We start from the raw sequence: 24,863 nt of genomic DNA, 5'->3' as shown, positions 1-24,863 counted from the left end.
GCAAATCTTGATCATGATGATGCTCATTCACACGTCAACAAACACAGAGCTCATGGCAGTGGCTCATTTTCACAAAATCTTACCACACCCGCCATACAGTCCAAATCTTGCTTCCTCAGACCTTTTTTTCCTTTTTCTAAGCTGAAAGAACACCTGAAGGGGCATCATGACACTAATGATTCAGAGGTGCAAGCAGTTGTGCTTTGTTCTTGCAGCAAAAAGACACCTGATTTCTTACCAACATGATGCAAGAACATAGCATTAGTGTGTTGAAACGGAAGGTGACTACATGGAAAAGTAATGTCACTGTCTGGTAGAGAACATTCCAAGCTTTAAGCAGATATGTAATTCAAGTGACTATCTTGCTTGTTATTGAAATAATCGCATCAGAAGTGGAACATTTTAACAATCCTTGTATATTTTTGTGTAACTACTGTTTTTACATGCTGTATGTGAATGATTTTCTAGTTACTGCCTGTCCAGTGAGGTCACATGTCACGCACACCCTCAGCCTGCCCTGCCAACAGTAAAGCAATTCTACATGGACCTCCTTGCATTTTGTCTGAAGCTTTTCCAGGGTGAACTCCACTCCACCACTACTGGGTATGAGAACAGATATTAACAGGGCAGGAATTGGGGTTCTTTGTTACAGTAATGTCAGTTGTGTAGTATTTTCTTGTCTGGCGGAGTGGGTGTTATGACTTTGTGGGCTTGCTCACAGAGCTTGTTTTCTTTTCCTCCTCCTTCTTTTCAATTATAGTTTGCTGATGCATCCTATACTTTTTTCTTCTTCTTTTCCTTTGTTTTTTTGTCCATGACGGCCTATCTAGCAGGTTAAGAACTGGCTGTACGGAATGCGTGTGCCAACTGTGTTATCATGATGTGTATGTCTTTGCAGTGCCAAAGTGTCAGAGCAACTGATAATGTCTGATTCCACTGCCTTGAAAAAAAATTGTAATAGTTTCTCAAGTGCAACCGGTGTAACAGTTTATCTTCCCCCTTGGATATCTTCTCCCCCGGGGGTAAGATGTTCTAGGATATCTGACCCCCCCACCTCAATATCTTGCCAAATGAGTTTTGCAAGATATGTTTGTCAATATGTATGTTTTTTTTTTTTTTTGCTTGTAATCATTGCATTTTTCACCTTTAACTCGCTGTGCAGCACACAGTTTACATCGCAGACTCTTGCAAGTTCACATATAAAGCAGCCCTAGTAAGGTACCCTTCAATACACATAAGGATCAAGGACAGAGGTCAAGGTCACAGAAGGTCAAACACTAAATTCAACTCCATCACTTTTCTGGTCGCAGTTTTGAAATATAGCAGCCCTAGTAAGGTACTTTTCAGTACACAAAAGGATCAAGGTCAAAGGTCAAGGTCACAGGAAGGTCAAACACTAAATTCAACTAAACAACTTTCCTGGTTGCAATTTTTGAAATATAGCAGCCCTAGTAAAGTACCTTTCAGTACACAAAAGGCTCAAAGTCAAAGGTCAAGGTCACAGGAAGGTCAAACACTAAATTTGATGAAACAGCTGTCCTGGTAGTCCATGGGCCAAGCAGGTTGTCTGCACCACTGAAGGAGACCAAATGACACTTAGAATCCAGCCTCAGTGGATTCTACGTGTCATTTGGATTGTTTGGGTTGATAGGGTTCTAAAAAGGAATAGTTTGCACCATCTGTCATGCTTAGTTATCACGTTACCGGGTAACTTATGTCACCTGTCATTGTATCCAATGGACACCAGCCTTGTTTGACCTTTACTTTCGAGACCAAACATTCAGAACAGCGGTGCTTAATTTGTAAAGTGGGAGGTCCCGGAGCACAGAGAATGGGTGGCTCCGGTGCAGAAAAAAAAAAAGAAGGGCGGGGGGGCTTGCGAACAACGCTGTGCACCACACCGAAAATAAACTGGGCATAACTAGTCACACCAAAGCCGGATAGAGTACAAATTCCTGTTGATGTACAGTGGTCCCTCGTTTATCACGGGAGTTCTCCGCGTTCACACCGGGCGCGACGCGAGCGACTGCAGCCACAGGTTGCCATGTAATCCCTATGTAAGGACGCGTTTTGGCGCCAAACCGCACAGCGCGACGCGAGTGAAGCAATTTTGAGAGTTTTGTGCGTTTGTGGCGCGATATTGCATCGCGTCACGTCGTGTTGCCCTCCTCCCCAAGTTGAAAAATCTGAACTTTTTCGTCTCATCGCGCCGTGATGACCAATCAGGGACTGAATATGTAGTGACGTGGAGATGTCTGGAGTTTGACTGAGGATGTGAACATGTCCTGTCTCTGGTAGCAGCCCGTGAGCAGGACTTATGTCTCTTTTGTCCTTTATTTCACAATTATGAGAGAGTTTTTGGAGCGAGCAGCAGCCCCACAGCAGGGGGAGTGGAGTTTTTCATTTTATTTTACGTGCGCGCGCGAGGGAATCATCCATGGAGATTATTTTACTTATTAACTACACAGATGTATAATAAAGCAAATGGTAACTGGTTTTTAAAGACAGTTATGACAGTGTTTTTTTTTTGTTTTTTTTTTGGGAAAGAGCGAGGAGCAGCCTCACAGCAAGCCGCGGAGTTTCGTTCTTTCTTCTTTTTTTTTTACGGGCGCGAGCGAATCGTCTGTGTGGAGAATACTTTATTAATTAACTACACAGATGTATAATAAAACAAATGGTGACTGGTTTCTAAACACAATTATGACAGAGTTTTTTGGGGGAAGAGCAAGCTGCAGCAAGCAGCGGAGTTTTTTTTTTTTTTTTAATTGTTTACATGTGCGCACGTGAACGGGACAGTTGGTCCTCAAACTGGGTCCCGCAGAGGCGGAAGGACCGCTGAAAGCGGCCGTCATCCAGACGCAGCTCCTGCACCAAATAATGATACTCCCTGTATTGGGAGCTTTTCACAACAACTCGCTCTGTGTGATCAAGGTCCGTCATGACGACTTGACGCCGAGCGGAATGGAAGCTCCTCCTATTTGATGACACACCGGGGCGAATTTTCGCAGCGAAAGTCCACCCAAGCAGAGTGACACACCGGGCGAAGGAGGCGCGTCCGTCGCCACGCGACCCCCGCAAATTTGTAGCGTCTGATCGCGCCCAGTGTGAACGCGGCATTAAATCCGCGAAGTAGCGCTATTTTTTACACTTATTATAGATGCTTTAAGGCTGTAAAACCCCTCACTACACACTTTTCTCAAACAGGCATGAACATTTTCTCACTTTTCTCTCTTGTGTAAACACTCTCTTTTTTCTTCTGTGCGAGAAGATTATAAACAGACACACGCAGAACACAATGCGCGTGCTCTCCCTTCACTCACTGCCTCCGGGGGTACGGATGCGGGACCCGCAAAGAATCCAAGTCCTCTCTCGGTGGCCACGGAGCTCTGCGGCTACGGTCAACATCCGAATCAAAACAGCGAGCGTAGCTTCTGGACCTGTTGCCAGATTTGGCGCAATTCCGCACAGCAGACAGGAGGGCGGCGGTGTGATTGGCAGTGAGAGCAATTGCAGTGATTTTATAAAATATTTTGTTAGTCAAGAGAGGTGGCGGATCACGGATCCAGTATAAATAGCTGGCGGAGCCAACGTCAGAGGTTCCGGAGCGCGCTCCGGCTTGCTCCCCCTCAAATTAAGCCCTGCAGAACAGTCAGAACTATTCCATTTATTAATCCTTTGATTTCAACCAATAATTTTCAGCATTTTTTTTTTACTGTAATTGGAGCAACTTTAACTTTTGACCCCTGTACAAACTGAAACTGACATTTGTCACCATTTTTGCTGTTTTTACCCCATAACTCCAGAATATATATTCTGTTGATTCCTATCTGCCACTCTTTATATTTATGACCTAGTTTGTACAAAAGAGATTTGGGAAAGTTGGCAGCCATTATACGCCCCTTATTTTCATTATGTTTCTTGCAGGGGTGGTGGCCAAGTGGTTAATGCACTTGGTTTCAGTGCAGAAGGTTCCAGGTTCAAATCCCACCCCTGCCACATTTCTCAATGTAATGTGGAGTTGCATCAGGAAGGGCATCCGGCGTAAAACCTGTGCCAATTCAACATGCAGATCCACCTTGGATTTGCTGTGGCGACCCCGAGTGCAAACAAGGGAGCAGCCGAAGGGACTTACTTTACTTTTACTATTTTCATTATGTTTCTTTGCATACTGTTGTGTCTGTGTGTGTGTGCGCACACACTACTGTGTGTTCTATATGCAAAACTAAATGGGGTATTTTCCATCACATCACATATTTCAGGGTTGTCAATCAGGTCCATATATTTGGATAGTATATTTGGAAGGGGGATTTAAAGATACTTCAGACTAGGAAATATTACTGTTGTAGACAGCTACAGATACATACAGAAAGAATACCAGTATCATTTACCATTAATAAAACTGCTTCATCTGGGACTATAAAACATCCATGAAATATAGAGTTTAAAGGTTGCTCTATCCTGATTGGGCCTTATCAAGGTTTGGGTTAATCATTGCTGCTCTGTAGGATTTTTTTTTTAACCTTTGTTAAACCAGGATAAAATTCACTGAGATTAAGAATCTCTTTTTCAAGAGTGTCCTGACCAAGAGGCAGGGCAGAGTTACATACACAGTTACATTTACATAGAAAACAGATTTGAAGGAGATAATGCAATCAGGTAAAACATCTACAGGTCAGAGCCATCAAGAGTAATTTAAAAGTGTTAAGTGGCACTAGCTCTTTAAGCCCCTTTCACATTGGCGTATTCGTAGAGCTGCATATTGCAGCGTTGTGTTTCATTTAAATATACCCGAAATGCGCGTGTACTCAGCCTTTTTCCATGTTCGTGGATCTGCTTGCAGCTGCGTGTGTTCGCTTTTTAATGTGTGCACACAGTCACGTGTTGCCGCTATTTAAACCCAGTTCCCTCCTGTGGGCTGTGCAGAACACATCACTGCTCTTGGAAAACAGTGGACTGTATCGGGAGGTTTTTACAGTTTCATTACTGCCATGTATGTAGACAAAGCTGCTATTTTCTGCCTCTGTGGAAGTGCGCTCTGTTCTCTAGAGTCATTTAACATTATCATTATTATTATCATTATTTTATTTTTTATTTTTTGTCTTAGGGGATCATTTTCATTGTGTCCAGATGCTGGTGTCTCTGGCTGTGGTAAAGGCTGCTGTGAATGAAGCGCTGTGACTCATTAAACTTTTAGAGCTCAGTTTTCTCCGATCAGGTCCGCTGATTTGATCAGACCTGATCGATCAGGTCATCTGATGAGCGCACCGACATGCAGTGAGTGTGCTTTTATTATAATGTCACAGGTTTGATCAGACACACACTCAGAGAGAGAGAGAGACTGACCGACTAAGCGACCGACCGATCTGCTGTTTCTGGATTTCTGAGTTGAGGTTCGATTCCCTGTTCTGAACACACGTGGGCTGTGTGATCATGTTCTCATGTTCTCAGCTGATTCCACTGGGTGCACGCACTCAGTTTTTCGTTGTGTACAGGAGCGCCGTGTCACACAGACTTGCATGCAGTAATGCTGTGCTGCGCAGACCTGCTTAAAACTGTCAGTGCTCTACGCCGAAGAAAATTAAACATGTTTAATTTCTTCCGTCCTACGCGTGTAGCCCTCAACATACTGCTGCGTAGGGAGAAAAAACTCGACGTAGAGCTGCTAAAAGTGGGCGGAGAGCTGCTCAACTCAGCGTAGATGGGGGGGGGAGGCAATACTGTTACACCGGTTCTCAATTCCCATCTTTATGGTCTGGCTTGCTGGGCAGCCATGCCTATTTAAACAAAAAATTGTATCAATTATTTATTTCACTAAGCTATTCTGTTTTCAATAAGTGACCCTTCTTTTCAATAACTCCTCTCTTTGTCAGCCTCAAGGATTTTCTGACTCCTCAAGGATCAGAACTACCTCCAGCCTCTGCATCAGGCTTATTGCTCTATAGAACCTTCTGGACTGTGTCGGAACGCTCAACACTTTTATCCCATGCTTTGAAACGGCTCATCCAGCACCTGGTACAAGCTGCTAGGGAGGTAAATACTGGACATGATAAACATTAATTATCATATGTGGTGGGGTTATTAAACAACTGTTCAGATCGTACACATAAAACAAATTGCTGCAGGAAAAGTCAAATTTGTAGCACACAGCTAAAATGGGTTATTTTGATTCATACTGAAAGGTTTGCTCATATTTGTCAGGTGGCCTGTTTACATTAAACGTTTATGTCCTTTACCTTTTATTTAAGGAATATGTTGAGGGGTATGACAGGCGGGAGATGCTTTTGCCAGATATTCTTCTGGACCTCCTGTCTGTGTTGGTGGAGTTCTGGTGCCAACAGTACTTCAAATTGAACCTGAACCTGATGGAAAAGGGTCTGACAGACCTAGCGGAGCACTTCGCCGTCATTAGCCAGGGTATGGTTTGCAGTATAAAGAGGATATGAATTATTTTTATGTCAACTAAAACACAGATAACATTAGTTTAAATTTGCTATGCTTATAAATACTGCATTGAAGAGAATGTCAAGGAATGATGCATAAAAAAGTTAGCTTGAAGCAATAACCAGTAACACGTTTTGTAGAATAATGAAATAAATTTAGGGAATTTTAATTCTGCACCAGCAGTTTTGCACTTGCTTAAAATTATAATTAAATCTGTTTGTATGAGCATCTTGTCTCTGTTTTTCTTAATACTTTTATTTTATTTATTTGTTTTTAACTGTAGATGTGTGTGCAGTGATTCTAAAAGAAGTGATTATCAGGATTTCTTCGCCCAGACTCAAGATGGTGATGGCTGATGCCATCTTTAAAAATCTCTGTTTAAGAAATGGTTTCACTGTGACAGATGAACCCCTGTCTCTGAAGAAAATGGTATGTTTTGTGTTTTTCCTTTTTTCCTGTGTTTTCTATGTCTATCTAATTTGATATAACATAGTTTAATTCATGTGACATAAACCATCAGCAAGTCAAGTCTGGGAACATGCACTGGTGCTGCACTTCACCACATGCACGATATCACAGAACCGCCTTGGGTCCTGGGGGCAAACCCCCCCCCAAGCGTACAACTGGTCAATTCCTACATCTCAAAAATAACCATCCATCTGCAGCAGCCATGTGAAGCATGGCTGCCCCCTTGGCCTTCTCCAGCTGCTGGGATGCTCAACACTCAGGCACCTGTGTGCTGGATCATGCACAGAGAAATGTGCCACATGGACAAAATGTTGAAGCTGACTCTCCCTAACAATGTAAATGATACTCCTTGTCTTCACCTCCCTCAGTAACGGCTTGTTTGACACAAAGCCATTCTAATGGTTCCCAAGGATTCTCCAAAGAGACCTTGTACCAAAGACATTGATCCATCACAAGTCCCACAACAGTACGACAAGACAGGCAGCACTACGACGCTAAGACTTGGACATTCGTTCGCTTGCAAAGATATCGGCATTGCCAATCACCTGATATCAAAGATTTCAGCGCTTACCTGTTAAAGGTTTTGTAGTAAAAAAACACTCTATTCTCTGTAAACAGAGGAAAGCTGGTTTCAGCAGAAACTGCTCTATCCTCTGCAGTCAGAGAAAAACTGGTCATAAGATAATTCCTCTTGACACCATACCAACTCACCGGCAATATCACCCAAGTCATCCAAGAGGCATACAGTTTTAACTTATGGTTAAAATTTTAACAAAACTAATTTTGGACGTTATTTAAATTAATGTCACTTCTGAAGTGGAGGCCAAGTGGTTAAGGTGCTTGGTTTCAGTTCAGAAGGCTCCGGGTTCAAATCCCACCCCTGCCACATTTCTCCATGTAATGTGGAGTTGCGTCAGGAAGGGCATCCGGCGTAAAACCTGTGCCAATTCAACATGCAGATCCACCTTGGATTTGCTGTGGCAACCCCGAGTGCAAACAAGGGAGCAGCCGAAGGGTCTTACTTACTCTGAAGTTTTATAAAGTGAAAATATCACCTATATGTTTTAGTTTTAAAGTACTGCACTCATTTTGAAGGTTTTAGTGTGGACATGCTGTGTGCAGGTGGTGCATTATGGGTAATCCCGGTACAGTCACGACAGGAGAAATGCACTTGAGACACTCTGATCAGGCTCCACATGGACAACAGCATTAAACTCTTTGTATATTGTGCCTAAAACTCTCATGAATATATTCTCTGGGTTTATAGATGTTGTTACTTGTTATTGTGTTTGTTTTAAATGCCAGAAGCAGCTCAGGTTGCTTATCCAATATTTTCCTGTTTGCTCTACTGCCATCTACTGGCCAGTAGTATTCATGGCAGTATTCGCCCTAAGTATTGAGATATCCCATAATTTATAATTCTTTGTGTGCCTGATAGTTGTTGCAGCCTCTTGCTGCAGTTAAAGGAAAAATATACATTTTGGTTGTATAATGTTCATTTACAACTATCATCGTGGATTCTGTTTGTTGTTTAAACCGCAGAACTCTCTGGCTCTTAAAAAAAAAAATCTGTACGCAAAGGATTATGGGTAAGGGTCTGAGCATTTGGGCGCCAGTAGATGGCAGTGTTCTCTGCATTTTGACCCCAATTACATCAGACGGTTGTCAAATCACAACTTGACTTAGTTATGGCTTTAACAAATTGCTTTTTTTCCCTTATAATTAAAATGGCATAGTTTACAAAAGCACATTTAAATACCAACACACACGTCACGTCACGTTAACGTGTTGGTTTTTACATAGAATAAATGAGTCAACCAGTAAGTGTTAGTGGAGGCTCATTTTCCCATAATCCCTTTGGCATCTGTCTGTTTGTTACAAAAGTTCAGAATTAGTGCATTATTTAAAATTAAAAGATATGTGTTATAGTTTAACTTTGTACAAATGACAGAATTGATATTAATGGAGTTATTCTATTGGTGTTAATTTTATTTATAAACCAAACCATAAGTCAGCACTGCTTTATTTTCCAAGACCTCCGCCTCACGGTGACGCTGTTGTTGAGTAGAGAGTTGAGCTTTGCTGCTCCTCTCAACTGCGTCACTGCTGGATGCTATGTAGTAGACAGGAGCTTCCAGCAGAGGGCAGGGCACACAGAGACAGAAGTGCTGACTCATTGTTTGGGTTTGTGGTCGCCTTTGATACTAACAGAAGCAATCGTGGTGTTAAAACTCAAAATCAGCTTGTTAGTAGTTGCAAGTGTACCGGAGACAATACTGAAAGTTATCGGTTATCTGTCACTTCCGATAAATTTTTGGGTGGTTTATTAGTTTAGCTTTCCGTAAAGTATAGGTCCTTTTTATTTTTTTCAAAAACTATATGGATTTCATTCATATGTTTTTACGTCAGACATGCTTGCACCCTCGTGCGCATGCGTGAGTTTTTCCATGCCTGTCGGTGACGTCATTCGCCTGTGAGCACTCCTTGTGGGAGGAGTCGTCCAGCCCCTCGTCGGAATTCCTTTGTCTGAGAAGTTGCTGAGAGACTGGCGCTTTGTTTGATCAAAATTTTTTCTAAACCTGTGAGACACATCGAAGTGGACATGGTTCGAAAAATTAAGCTGGTTTTCAGTGAAAATTTTAACAGCTGATGAGAGATTTTGAGGTGATTCTGTCGCTTTAAGGACTTTTCACGGTGCGAGACGTCGCGCTGCGCTCTCAGGCAGCGTCATCAGCCTGTTTCAAGCTTAAAACCTCCACATTTCAGGCTCTATTGATCCAGGACGTCGTGAGAGAACAGAGAAGTTTCAGAAGAAGTCGGTTTCAGCATTTTATCCGGATATTCCACTGTTAAAGGAGATTTTTTTAATAAAAGACGTGCGGACGGGTCCGCGCGTCGGGACGCAGCCGACGCGGCACGGCGGCACAGGAAAAACACCTCCGTGTTGATAACCATTTGTAAAATCCAGGCGGCTTTTGATGGCTTTCAGTGGAGTGAGTATATGAGAAATTGTTTATCAGCTGGAGATGTTCCAACTTGTCCTCAAGGCTTCCAACAGAGGTGTTTTTCCTGTGGCGGAGCGTCGCGGCGGCTGCGAGCCGACGCTGCAATCCGCCTGCATGTCTTTCATTAAAAAATCTCCTTTAACAGTGGAATATCCGGATAAAATGCTGAAACCGACTTCTTCTGAAACTTCTCTGTTCTCTCACGACGTCCTGGATCAATAAAGCCTGAAATGTGGAGGTTTTAAGCTTGAAACAGGCTGATGACGCCGCCTGAGAGCGCTGCGCGACGTCTCGCACCGTGAAAAGTCCTTAAAGCGACAGAATCAAGTCAAAATCTCTCATCAGCTGTTAAAATTTTCACTGAAGACCAGCTTAATTTTTCGAACCGTGTCCACTTCGATGTGTCTCACAGGTTTAGAAAAATTTTGATCAAACAAAGCGCCAGTCTCTCAGCAACTTCTCAGACAAAGGAATTCCGACGAGGGGCTGGACGACTCCTCCCACAAGGAGTGCTCACAGGCGAATGACGTCACCGACAGGCGTGGAAAAACTCACGCATGCGCATGAGGGTTCAAGCATGTCTGACGTAAAAACATATGAATGAAATCCATATAGTTTTAGAAAAAAATAAAAAGGACCTATACTTTACGGACAGCCCTCGTATTTTTAAAATTTTTTTTAAAAGGACTTTACATGACTAAGCATTGCGTTGCTGCTTGCATTGTCCATGGGGTGCTTGTGTCTGACATTTTGCGTCTGTATAACTGTGCACACAGCGTCTGTGCAGTTGGCTGAGATGTGTTCATCATTAAACTTGGAAGTCATTTTTGAAACAATGCCTTATTTAAATACCTATTGACGTTTTGGGTTTAGGCCGAGCCAAGTAGGCTACCAGACTTGCACTGAATGTGTGTGTGTGTGTGTGTGTGTGTGTGTGTGTGTGTGTGTGTGTGTGTGTGTGTGTGTGTGTGTGTGTGTGTGTGTGTGTGTGTGTGTTGGGGGGGGGGGGGGGCACTGCACTGCAGCTTGCATTATCCATGAAGAGTACTTGTGTCTGACGTGTCGCGTCTGTGTGCTCACTTTGCCAGTGCTGTAGGCTAAGTGATAACGTTGCTTGCGATGTCCAAACAAGGCACACTTTTTCAAACGGTGTATTATAATACCTACACCTTACCTACAACCCCAAAGGTTGGGCCCGTCTGATTTTTTTCTGGGCCCACCCATTTTGTGATTTCTGCCTATGCCCCTGCTCTCGGGGACCGAACTTGGCCACCCCTGATCTATCTACTGTGTATGTCTGGACATGCATTACAGTTCCGTGTTAAAGGTAAAAGATTGTTGATTTAGTCTGAAAATATTTTGGCCAACTGACTTTGTCCTTCATGGTTGGTCTGTCCTCAGTGAGTGTGTGTTTGTGTGTAACCTCCAACAGGTGCTATCCTACCTTACTGCTTTGGGAAGTTTAACTCGGAGTCCCACTTCTGCCTCTCCCAAAACGAATCCTGCTTCTGACATCTCCATCAGTGAGGGGACCAACTCTGGGTCAGTTGTACACAGTTTTCTGTCCAAAACACTCTTAGGGCTGTATCTTGACACTCTATGGTGCTCACTCAAACACAGATCTATTTGATCCCTGTTGTTATGATTCCATCCTTACACATTGAAGTGTCCTAGGATCTAACACTAATACATAAAAATAGTAAAGGTGAACAATATACATTCTCACCCTTTTGCAGTATAAATGTGCTGCTTTGAAGATAAAATGCATTTGTTGTCTCAAGCCACACTGTAGAATTTATGAACTTTGTGAGCTTTACTTATGCTCTGCAGCTGCAAAGCTGAAAACTGTAGAACTATTGCGGTGATAAAGCACGAGCACTAAATGTATACTCAACAAAAATATAAACGCAACACTTTTGGTTTTGCTCCCATTTTGTATGAGATGAACTCAAAGATCTAAAACTTTTTCCACATACACAATATCACCATTTCCCTCAAATATTGTTCACAAACCAGTCGAAATCTGCGATAGTGAGCACTTCTCCTTTGCTGAAATAATCCATCCCACCTCACAGGTGTGCCATACCAAGATGCTGATTAGACACCATGATTAGTGCACAGGTGTGCCTTAGACTGCCCACAATAAAAGGCCACTCTGAAAGGTGCAGTTTTGTTTTATTGGGGGGGGATACCAGTCAGTATCTGGTGTGACCACCATTTGCCTCATGCAGTGCAACACATCTCCTTCGCATCATCCGTGAAGAGAACGCCTCTCCAATGTGCCAAACGCCAGCGAATGTGAGCATTTGCCCACTCAAGTCGGTTACGACGACGAACTGGAGTCAGGTCGAGACACCGATGAGGACGCCGAGCATGCAGATGAGCTTCCCTGAGACGGTTTCTGACAGTTTGTGCAGAAATTCTTTGGTTATGCAAACCGATTGTTTCAGCAGCTGTCCGAGTGGCTGGTCTCAGACGATCTTGGAGGTGAACATGCTGGATGTGGAGGTCCTGGCCTGGTGTGGTTACACGTGGTCTGCGGTTGTGAGGCTGGTTGGATGTACTGCCAAATTCTCTGAAACGACTTTGGAGACGGCTTATGGTAGAGAAATGAACATTCAATACACGAGCAACAGCTCTGGTTGACATTCCTGCTGTCAGCATGCCAATTGCACGCTCCCTCAAATCTTGCGACATCTGTGGCATTGTGCTGTGTGATAAAACTGCACCTTTCAGAGTGGCCTTTTATTGTGGACAGTCTAAGGCACACCTGTGCACTAATCATGGTGTCTAATCAGCATCTTGATATGGCACACCTGTGAGGTGGGATGGATTATCTCAGCAAAGGAGAAGTGCTCACTATCACAGATTTAGACTGGTTTGTGAACAATATTTGAGGGAAATGGTGATATTGTGTATGTGGAAAAAGTTTTAGATCTTTGAGTTCATCTCATACAAAATGGGAGCAAAACCAAAAGTGTTGCGTTTATATTTTTGTTGAGTGTATTTTGCACAGCATAGCTGGTTTAATGAGATTCATTTTTTAATTAAATAAAAACATTGATCACTGATGTTGGCTAAGTCGCAGGGCTTCAGCTAAAATCCCATCCACTTATTATATTAATATCAGGGGGAAATGCTGTAATGATGCAATTAAACTTACTGAATACACTTTTTGTAGACAGACATACAGCAATTTGTTGGCTCTGATCAGCTGTTTGTTTTTTCTGTATTTATGGTTTGATGGACGTGGATTCACTCTGAGTACTTCTGTTATTTGGATTTTCTTTTTTTGTGTGTGCGCATTTCTGAAATAACTGGATTTTTCTGGTGCTGTGCACTGTCCCAATAGTAGAAAATGTGAAGAAAAGCATGTAAAAATTTACAAAAATGAGTGAAAATGTGAGACAACAAGAACAAAGGAACACCTGGAAACAGAATGAGTGCATGTGCGGCAGGGGTGTAAAAGAGATGCATGGAGGCACTCAGGGTGAGTCATAGAAAGGCAAATAGAGGTCAGAGAGAGCATGGGGAGATGGCATGTGATGGGTCATGCCCAGGTGTGATCCTGATCAGTGTGTGCTGGCTGACAGGAGGCATGCACAGGGAGTTTTATACTCCCTCCTAACACTTACAGACATACAGTAGTGTTCTGGTCATGAAGGAAATTCCAGACAGACTAGAATATATTATTAGACCATTATACCTTCATTACAAACGCCATGTCTTATTTGTCATTATTTTCTTCTTGTATTTCCTCTTGCTCCTTTACTCCTTCTCATTTTCCATTACAATTCACCACAGCAGCTCGTCTGTCTCCATCCATCTCACCCTGTCCTCATCTTCTTCTTTACCTCCTACCTGATCCTCAGCATCCTTCTCCCTATATACCCTGGATCCCTTCTCTGCACCTGTCTAGACCATCTCAATCTCACCTCTCTGAATTTGTCTTCAAACTACCCTACCTGTGCTGTCCCTCTGATATGTTTTTTTCCTAATTCTGTCCATTGCTGTCACCCCGAAGAAAATTGCATTATCTTCAGCTCTGCCTCCTGCCTTTTTGTCAGTGCCACTGTCTGTAAGCTGCACAACATGGTTGGTCTCACTACCTTCTTGTTAACTGTCCTTTTTGCTCTTGCAGAAATCCTTCTGTCAGAGATCACTCCTGCCACTCTTCTCCACTCATTCCACCCTGCCTGCACTCTCTTCTTCACCTTTATGCCACACTTTCACTTTGAGAAGGTGACTCCAAGTATTTAAACTGGTCTACCTTCATCACCTCAACTCCTTTCACCTTAATTATTCCACCACCTCATTCACAAACAGGTACTCTATCTTTGTCCTACTGACTTTCATTCCCCTTCTCTCCAGAGTGTAGCTCCACCTCTCCATACTCACCTCCACCTGCTCCCTACTCTCATGATCATTCTCAATGTCATATGCACACATCATAGTCCATGGAAATTCTCTGTCTCATCTTGTCTGTTTACTAACACTTGATATAGTCCCACATCCACCTTGAACTCATCAGTCCTTTTTACTGTGCATCTCACCACTGTCACAGTGTCCTTATACATATTCGGCACCATGACTCTTTTCCGTAACTACATGCTGTGGATGTCGTGTGAGAGACAAAAAACTTGTATAAATGTAGCTGAAGCAGACACATTTTCCTTCTCTTGCTGTCTCTCTCAACATATGTGCAGTTTTGAAGTTACATGTGTCTTTGCAGGAGCTTGTTTGTCAGTTTCTTTCATTTCCAAGATGTAGTCTGATGGACACCGCTGTTTATTCGTAGGTCCGCCATCTTCAACGCAGTTGCACGCACACATTCCATAACACATATTAAAAGGCTGCTGTTTTGCCAGCAGGTAGTTGGCCTTCAGAAAACCAGGAGTCACCAAGGGACAGCCCCACATACAGACTGCTGGTTCACTGCGTGATCAGACAACCTCTTCCTTAGATCATTAGATCATTACACTCTTTCCACGTTATGCGTTCCAAGCATTAAAGTTCAGGATATGTTGAATTGGACATTGACATGAAAAGATTGAATAAAGCTAAGACTGTAATTTGTGCTCATTAGTTAAAGAAAGCGGCATGCGTTATATACCGTAGTTGATGGTTCCACCAAGCTTTGTGAGGATTAGGTGAAAGTCTGAGGAATTCTGCTAAACACTGCTGAAACCATGACCTTGGAGGAGTGAGTGATGTTCTCATTCCATCAACAAATCCATTTGAAGAGTCACCCATTGACAATTGATATGCACATGTCGCGGACATGAACAAGCAAAGCTCGTCAGCATCTCACCATGTCATTTAGTTCCTTCAGACTTTATTTTGAGTAAATCCTTCAGGGGAGCATTAGCATGGCAAAAACCTTTCAGCTTCTGAGGGGGCTTTGCCGCCTCAGACCCCCTGCCTTTTTAAGCATTTTTCTTTATTTGCCTCTGACATGCTTAGAAAAGCTTCCCGCCATCTAACCATGTTCCTTTAGGTCCATCAGACTTTTTTCAGTAAAATGGTTCTTGGGGTCATGAGCATGACTAAAACCTTTCAGACTACTGCCTTTTTAAGCATTTTCCTTATTTTGCCTTTCAGCTTCTGAAGGGGCTCTGCCCCCATACCCCTCCACCTTTTTAAGCATTTTTCTTTATTTGCCTTTCAGCTGACCCCCTAATTACAGCCCTCTTAACCCCCTGCCACTTTAAGCATTTTTTTAATGTAGTTGTAAATTAATATTCAAAATTTTCAGCTCATTGACAGTAGGGCTGTACAATATGGCCAAATTATTGTACCTCAATATTTTCTTACTAGTATGATACACAATATGACTATGATTTGACACAAAGTGCAGCAACAGTGAAAATTAAACATTCTTAAACAAAACAATAATAATACCACACTCATTTTGCACTCATCATAAGGTTAGGATACTGTGCCCTACAAAAGTACTGGAACACGTGGAATTTCACACGTTTTAATTTGTTTGTGCCATTTTAAATACAAGAAATACAAAAAAATAAAGAATAAAAATTTCTAAAATTTTCTTCCTCAAACTCAGACTGAAAGCAAATCTCTAAAATGTGATAAAACCTGTAAATAATAAGTAGTTTTATTGCCAGTTTTCTTCAGACAAGTTGGGATCGAAACGTGAACATTTCCAAGTCACTGAATGTCTTGGAGTTTATTTACATCAATTATGAAAAAATAGAAATGTTCCTTTTGCCAAAACATCAAATCTAGGCTTTCATCTCAAATGTACTTTCTGGCAAATTGTAGCTAAACTTTCAGGTCTTCTGTTTTAAGAAAACCCTCCTCTACACCACTTCATCAGGAAGCTGAATTTTATATTTTTAATTAATTTCTATCAAGTTGTAGAGATTTGCTTTCAGTTTGAGTTAAGGAAGATAATTTTAGAAAAAAAAATGTATTTGAAATTGAATAAACAAATTCAAATGTGTGAAATACCAAGTGTTCCAATACTTTTGAGGGCATTTGAGAAACACTGAGGAGCAGCATCTTACATCTCATATTTAGTGCAGCAGATAACAGAATATTTAAAGTAGAATCCTGCAAATGGTGATACAAGCATCAAATTCAGGACAAATAATCCATAGGCATGAACTCTTTTGAAAAAACTGATTGGCCACTTGAATTTTCAATAGGCACCCGGGTAGGGGTCAATTGAAGAATTACACAGGGGTCAAAATTAAAAGATGCTCCAATCAAATTGAAAACTATATCATGTTACTTGTCTGATTATAAAGATTCCAAAAAGGTATATTTTGGGCTATCTATGACTGAATGCTATGGAGTGTTGGGGTAAAAATGGCAACAATCAATCAATCAATCAATCAACTTTTTTCTTATATAGCGCCAAATCACAACAAACAGTTGCCCCAAGGCGCTCCATATTGTAAGGCAAGGCCATACAATAATTATGAAAAACCCCAACGGTCAAAACGACCCCCTATGAGCAAGCACTTGGCAACAGTGGGAAGGAAAAACTCCCTTTTAACAGGAAGAAACCTCCAGCAGAACCAGGCTCAGGGAGGGGCAGTCTTCTGCTGAGACTGGTTGGGGCTGAGGGAAAAAAACAGGAAAAAGACATGCCGTGAAGGGGGGCAGAGATCGATCACTAATGATTAAATGCAGAGTGATGCATACGGAGCAAAAAGAGAAAGAAACAGTGCATCATGGGAACCCCCCCACAATCTACGTCTAAAGCAGCATAACCAAGGGATGGTCCAGGGTCACCCGATCCAGCCCTAACTATAAGCCTTAGCGAAAAGGAAAGTTTTAAGCCTAATCTTAAAAGTAGAGAGGGTATCTGTCTCCCTGATCTGAATTGGGAGCTGGTTCCACAGGAGAGGAGCCTGAAAGCTGAAGGCTCTGCCTCCCATTCTACTCTTACAAACCCTAGGAACTACAAGTAAGCCCGCAGTCTGACAGCGAAGCGCTCTAATGGGGTAATATGGTACTACGAGGTCCCTAAGATAAGATGGGACCTGATTATTCAAAACCTTATAAGTAAGAAGAAGAATTTTAAATTCTATTCTAGAATTAACAGGAAGCCAATGAAGAGAGGCCAACACGGGTGAGATATGCTCTCTCCTGCTAGTCCCCGTCAGTACTCTAGCTGCAGCATTCTGAACCAACTGAAGGCTTTTTAGGGAACTTTTAGGACAACCTGATAATAATGAATTACAATAGTCCAGCCTAGAGGAAATAAATGCATGAATTAGTTTTTCAGCATCACTCTGAGACAAGACCTTTCTGATTTTAGAGATATTGCGTAAATGCAAAAAGGCAGTCCTACATATTTGTTTAATATGCGCTTTGAATGACATATCCTGATCAAAAATGACTCCAAGATTTCTCACAGTATTACTAGAGATCAGGGAAATGCCATCCAGAGTAACGATCTGGTTAGACACCATGCTTCTAAGATTTGTGGGGCCAAGTACAATAACTTCAGTTTTATCTGAGTTTAAAAGCAGGAAATTAGAGGTCATCCATGTCTTTATGTCTGTAAGACAATCCTGCAGTTTAGCTAATTGGTGTGTATCCTCTGGCTTCATGGATAGATAACGCTGGGTATCATCTGCGTAACAATGAAAATTTAAGCAATACCGTCTAATAATACTGCCTAAGGGAAGCATGTATAAAGTGAATAAAATTGGTCCTAGCACAGAACCTTGTGGAACTCCATAATTAACTTTAGTCTGTGAAGAAGATTCCCCATTTACATGAACAAACTGTAATCTATTAGACAAATATGATTCAAACCACCGCAGCGCAGTGCCTTTAATACCTATGACATGCTCTAATCTCTGTAATAAAATTTTATGGTCAACAGTATCAAAAGCAGCACTGAGGTCCAACAGAACAAGCACAGAGATAAGTCCACTGTCCGAAGCCATAAGAAGATCATTTGTAACCTTCACTAATGCTGTTTCTGTACTATGATGAATTCTAAAACCTGACTGAAACTCTTCAAATAGACCATTCCTCTGCAGGTGATCAGTTAGCTGTTTTACAACTACCCTCTCAAGAATCTTTGAGAGAAAAGGAAGGTTGGAAATTGGCCTATAATTAGCTAAGATAGCTGGGTCAAGTGATGGCTTTTTAAGTAATGGTTTAATTACTGCCACCTTAAAGGCCTGTGGTACATAACCAACTAACAAAGATAGATTGATCATATTTAAGATTGAAGCATTAAATAATGGTAGGACTTCCTTGAGCAGCCTGGCAGGAATGGGGTCCAATAAACATGCCGATGGTTTGGACGAAGCAACCAATGAAAATAACTCAGACAGAACAACTGGAGAGAAAGAGTCTAACCAAATACCGGCATCACTGAAAGCAGCCAAAGATAACGATACATCTTTGGGATGGTTATGAGTAATTTTTTCTCTAATAGTCAAAATTTTGTTAGCAAAGAAAGTCATGAAGTCATTACTAGTTAAAGTTAATGGAATACTCAGCTCAATAGAGCTCTGACTCTTTGTCAGCCTAGCTACAGTGCTGAAAAGAAACCTGAGGTTATTCTTATTTTCTTCAATTAGTGATGAGTAGAAAGATGTCCTAGCTTTACGGAGGGCTTTTTTATAGAGCAACAAACTCTTTTTCCAGGCTAAGTGAAGATCTTCTAAATTAGTGAGACGCCATTTCCTCTCCAACTTACGGGTTATCTGCTTTAAGCTACGAGTTTGTGAGTTATACCACGGAGTCAGACACTTCTGATTTAAAGCTCTCTTTTTCAGAGGAGCTACAGCATCCAAAGTTGTCTTCAAAGAGGATGTAAAACTATTGACGAAATACTCTAACTCCCTTACAGAGTTTAGGTAGCTACTCTGCTCTGTGTTGGTATATGACATTAGAGAAATAACGAAGGAATCATATCCTTAAACCTAGTTACAGCGCTTTCTGAAAGACTTCTAGTGTAATGAAACTTATTCCCCACTGCAGGGTAGTCCATCAGGGTAAATGTAAATGTTATTAAAAAATGATCAGACAGAAGGGAGTTTTCAGGGAATACTGTTAAGTCTTCTATTTCCATACCATAAGTCAGAACAAGATCTAAGATATGATTAAAGTGGTGGGTGGACTCATTTACTTTTTGAGCAAAGCCGATAGAGTCTAATAATAGATTAAATGCAGTGTTGAGGCTGTCATTCTCAGCATCTGTGTGGATATTAAAATCGCCCACTATAATTATCTTATCTGAGCTAAGCACTAAGTCAGACAAAAGGTCAGAAAATTCACAGAGAAACTCACAGTAACGACCAGGTGGACGATAGATAATAACAAATAAAACTGGTTTTTGGGACTTCCAATTTGGATGGACAAGACTAAGAGACAAGCTTTCAAATGAATTAAAGCTCTGTCTAGGTTTTTGATTAATTAATAAGCTGGAATGGAAGATTGCTGCTAATCCTCCGCCACGGCCCGTGCTACGAGCATTCTGACAGTTAGTGTGACTCGGGGGTGTTGACTCATTTAAACTAACATATTCATCCTGCTGTAACCAGGTTTCTGTTAGGCAGAATAAATCAATACGTTGATCAATTATTATATCATTTACCAACAGGGACTTAGAAGAGAGAGACCTAATGTTTAATAGACCACATTTAACTGTTTTAGTCTGTGGTGCAATTGAAGGTACTATATTATTTTTTCTTTTTGAATTTTTATGCTTAAATAGATTTTTGCTGGTTATTGGTGGTCTGGGAGCAGGCACCGTCTCTACGGGGATGGGGCAACGAGGGGATGGCAGGGGGAGAGAAGCTGCAGAGAGGTGTATAAGACCACAGCTCTGCCTCCTGGTCCCAACGCTGGACAGTCACAGTTTGGAGGATCCAAGAAAATTGGCCAGATTTCTAGAAATGAGAGCTGCTCCATCTAAAGTGGGATGGATGCCGTCTCTCCTAACAAGACCAGGTTTTCCCCAGAAGCTTTGCCAATTATCAATGAAGCCCACCTCATTTTTTGGACACCACTCAGACAGCCAGCAATTCAAGGAGAACATGCGGCTAAACATGTCACTCCCGGTCTGATTGGGGAGGGGCCCAGAGAAAACAACAGAGTCCGACATTGTTTTTGCAACGTTACACACCGATTTAATGTTAATTTTAGTGACCTCCGATTGGCGTAACCGAGTGTCATTACTGCCGACGTGAATTACAATCTTACCAAATTTACGCTTAGCCTTAGCCAGCAATTTCAAATGTCCTTCGATGTCGCCTGCTCTGGCCCCCGGAAGACAATTGACAATGGTTGCTGGTGTCGCTAACTTCACATTTCTCAAAACAGAGTCGCCAATAACCAGAGTTTGATCCTCGGCGAGTGTATCGTCGAGTGGGGAAAAACGGTTAGAGATGTGAACGGGTTGACGGTGTACACGGGGCTTCTGTTTAGGGCTACGCTTCCTCCTCACAGTCACCCAGTCAGCCTGCTTTCCCGACTGCCCGGGATCTGCCAGGGGGGATCTAGCGGCGGCTAAGCTACCTTGGTCCGCACCGACTACAGGGGCCTGGCTAGCTGTAGAATTTTCCACGGTGCGGAGCCGAGTCTCCAATTCGCCCAGCCTGGCCTCCAAAGCTACGAATAAGCTGCACTTATTACAAGTACCGTTACTGCTAAAGGAGGCCGAGGAATAACTAAACATTTCACACCCAGAGCAGAAAAGTACGGGAGAGACAGGAGAAGCCGCCATGCTAAATCGGCTAAGAGCTAGTAGCTACGCAACCTAGCGGATTCCTAAAAACACACAAAGTGAATAATGTGTAAATAATTTAAAGGTGATTCAGCAGAAGGAGTGCCCCAATCAAGGCACCAAACAGGCCATGAAGCAGCACAGGCAACGCACGACAACAGCGAACGCACGACAACGGTGCTAAAATAAAATAAAAATCAACTAAACACGCTGTGGAGCAGCACAGATAACGCACGACAACAGTGCTAAAAGAGAAAAAATAAAAAATAAAAAAAAATAAAATAAAATAAAAAAATAAAAACGAAAGCATTAGCAAGCTAGTTAGCCTGCCAACGCTGATGAAAGTTAGCTGATAAAAGTGCTCCGTCGCGATGTTTCGACCGTTAGAGGTCTTCCTTAGGCGTTGGAGCACAGTAAAAAAAAATAAAAAAAGTAAAAAGGTAAAAAAGTAAAAAAGTCTTGAAAAAGACTGTTAATTCAAGTCCAAAGCAGCAGGTAGCAGTCTCTGTGTAAACAGTCCCAACAGAGAGCCAAAATTCTGATGCCAACACGTAAACCAACACGTAAATCACACACAGGAACTCGCTCAGCTGAAGCCAACTTTCCAAGGTATCCAAATAGTGGATAGCAACAATAGCAATAGCAACAATGGTGACAGAGGTCAATTTCAGTTTGTATAGGGGTGAAAAGGTAAAGAGTTGCTCTAATTTTGGTAAAAGGGGATGCAATGGTTGAGTTAGGATTAATAAATGGAATTGTTTTGTCAGTGTTGAATGCTTAGTCTCATCACCATTTGAACGATTGTTTCAGTTATCTGCTGCACTAATAAGCCAACAGAGCATGAACCAGCTGCTGTCTGTTAGCTTAATGTGTATATATAAGACCCCCCGAATTAAAGGAGAAATGCTGCTTTTAACAACCTGGACCTCATTTCTGGCATTAAATACGGTCGTTTACTCACCAATATAAGTTTGGTGTGATTAGAAGTTCGTAGTTCAAACGACGTGTTCAGTTCAAATCTGAAGCAAACATTTTTCTTCTTCTACTAAGGTGGATTAGAACTTTTTGTGGTACACAGCACAAACTACTGGACAGGAGGAACCAAGCAGTCAATGTGACTCACTAATTTCAAAATGCAGGTCTTTCAGCCAGATGTGCGCTGCTGCGACATGTCAATCATCTGTGTCCAATCAGATTTCAGGGGAGTCCAGTGAAACCCCAGCCTCCACTCTAGCTCCACCCATGCCAGGAAGTGTTCAACATGTGACATTTCCTGTTTCACTGTGACTGAAAATTTGGCACTTCCTGTTTGAGTGTGAGCTTGCCACTGAGTGCCCACGAGATTCCATCTGTTAATCCAGGAAGTGTCTGACATTTGAACATTTCCTGTTTTACTGTGGATTCAAAATTTGGCACTTCCTGTTTAGGACTCCCTGTTCCATGAGTGAGCTTTGCGCCGCTGCGCAACGCTTCACTCGTATTCTGTAGTTCATTAAATGTTTAGGTCTTGGTTCAACTACGAAGGCAACAGAAGAATGATCAGTACTGGTCATACAGGTTGAGGAGATCCACATGGCCCTTTTTTAATTTCTGGAGCACTTTAGACTCTATTTTGTGACGTGAGACTGAAAATGATGAGTGTGCTTCTGCATCAGCAGGCAGCCTAGTATCGGGGTAAACTTCCTAACTATACCCAGCTGACACACTAGCTGAATGAGAGACTATAGATGTCGGTTTGTTTTGCCGGCCATGACTACTGGCTGGACAGCAGTGACTTCTGTGAATTCAAGGAAAATGGAATTGGCCAAAGGTTTCCTCTTGCTTGATGAGTCTCTGTGTTTTGCTATTCTGTGTCAAACCATTTTACTGTGTTATTGTAGTGTAGCTCCATGTTTTCTGACCACACTTGCAGACACAATGTTGGAAAACATTAAACTATTCCAGCTCCACAACAACAGACACACACAGAACAGCAGATATGCCATCCCTTTTCTTCTCCTGTCCGAAGGTTAATGTTTCTGTCTGAATCAGTTCGATTCATTTCTGCACTGCCAAAAAGGTCTTGACATTACCCACCATGAGCAAGCATAGTGGCAACTATGGTAAGGAAATGTCCCTCAACATTTTGATTGCAGGAAGAAACCTAAAGCAGGCAAGACTGTGAGATGATGCTCTGCTTTGGCTATAATAACAAGACAAATCAGATTTCATAACACATTTAACAGAATATGCAATACCAAAAAGAAAAAAAATAAATTTTCCTGAGTTTGTTTGTGAACAGGATTCTGCAAAAACCCTTGCGTTGGGTGGGGTGGGGGAGCTAGCACAAAACTATGAAAAAACATTGTCTCAGAGTAGAGTTTATTCAGGGTACAAAGCAACTGAAACTACAGCACCGTGCTTGTAGAGCACAAACCTCTGCCAAAACTATTTTACAATTTCACAAATGTTTACCTTGGAAAAACCTTTCCAGGGCAAAGTCCTGTTAGAAGTGGCTTTTCATAAGCTAAATTACATGTGATCAAATGTCACGAGTATGTATTTAGTTCATGGACAAAGTTTTTTTTGTGGTGTTGTCAGGTTTGTTTGTTTTTTTCTTCAACTTTTTCAGTTTCTGAATTCTTTTTCAGGTCATTTTCACAGAACACTGCTCTGCACAATTTGTTATTGCTTTTGGCACTTGGTTTCCAGCTAATTACTAGCAGATAGGCAAACAGGTGTAAAATTGGAACCTCCACCCGATTTTGGTTTTGTAGGTAAATTCATAACAGAAAAACAACAGACTTTTGATTGACCTATAATGCAAAATAAAGTGGGCTTTTCAATATTAAATTCAAATGTTTACAAAATCCACAATCTGGATCAGATCCAGATCAAAGGTTGTCAGATGATAGTGAGTGCCAGTCTGTAACTCACCTTCAAATATGAGAGTGATTGGGGCATGTTTGATTAAGATATAATGTAAAATATACATTAAATGGGGTTTTCAATGTTAAATCTCAATGGCCACAAAATCTGTAATCTGGATCAGATCCATATCAAACTTTCTCAGTGGATAAAGGATACCATCCTCCATAAAGCCCCCAAATATGAAATAAATTTGATCATTTTTTGACAGTTTTACAAATTTTTGGAAATGAATTCAATGTTAAAAGATAGGCATTTTTCCAAGATTTCTCCTGAGTTTGACCTTTGAGCTGTCACCTTGAAAATTTAATCAGTTCTTGCCTATCAGGATATGAAGCTTCTATAAAAAATTTCATAACTATCAACGAAAAATTGTGGGTTTACAGGCTGTTCAAAAACAGACAAACAGGTAAAAATATCCTCTCCGCCCATGTGTGTGTGTGTGTGTGTGTGTGTGTGTGTGTGTGTATATATATATATATATATATATATATATATATATATATATATATATATATATATATATATATATATATATATATATATATATATATATACAATAATGTTCAGAATAATAGTAGTGCTATGTGACTAAAAAGATTAATCCAGGTTTTGAGTATATTTCTTATTGTTACATGGGAAACAAGGTACCAGTAGATTCAGTAGATTCTCACAAATCCAACAAGACCAAGCATTCATGATATGCACACTCTTAAGGCTATGAAATTAGGCTATTAATAAAAAAAGTAGAAAAGGGGGTCTTCACAATAATAGTAGTGTGGCATTCAGTTTGTGAGTTTGTCAACTTTGTGGAACAAACA

General features: G+C 41.5%; 1 protein-coding gene and 1 long non-coding RNA gene across 3 annotated transcripts in view; both read left to right on the top strand.

Annotated features, from left to right (window-relative positions):
• Positions 1-24,863, top strand: part of LOC117510360 — a 903,074-nt gene that overhangs the window by 704,705 nt on the left and 173,506 nt on the right. The gene's annotated exons all lie outside the window — the stretch shown is intronic.
• slf1 (SMC5-SMC6 complex localization factor 1) overlaps positions 1-24,863 on the top strand; it is a 102,110-nt gene that overhangs the window by 18,468 nt on the left and 58,779 nt on the right. For both annotated transcript variants that reach the window (XM_034170050.1, XM_034170052.1), the window contains 5 exons: positions 469-603; positions 5,871-6,030; positions 6,246-6,414; positions 6,725-6,870; positions 11,347-11,456. In XM_034170050.1, the coding sequence (XP_034025941.1) occupies positions 469-603; positions 5,871-6,030; positions 6,246-6,414; positions 6,725-6,870; positions 11,347-11,456 (720 nt within the window). The remainder of the gene's footprint in view (positions 1-468; positions 604-5,870; positions 6,031-6,245; positions 6,415-6,724; positions 6,871-11,346; positions 11,457-24,863) is intronic.

Source organism: Thalassophryne amazonica, chromosome 5 (assembly GCF_902500255.1).
Source record: "Thalassophryne amazonica chromosome 5, fThaAma1.1, whole genome shotgun sequence".
Classification (NCBI taxonomy): Eukaryota; Metazoa; Chordata; class Actinopteri; order Batrachoidiformes; family Batrachoididae; genus Thalassophryne; species Thalassophryne amazonica.
This window is presented reverse-complemented; position numbering and strand designations above follow the sequence as displayed.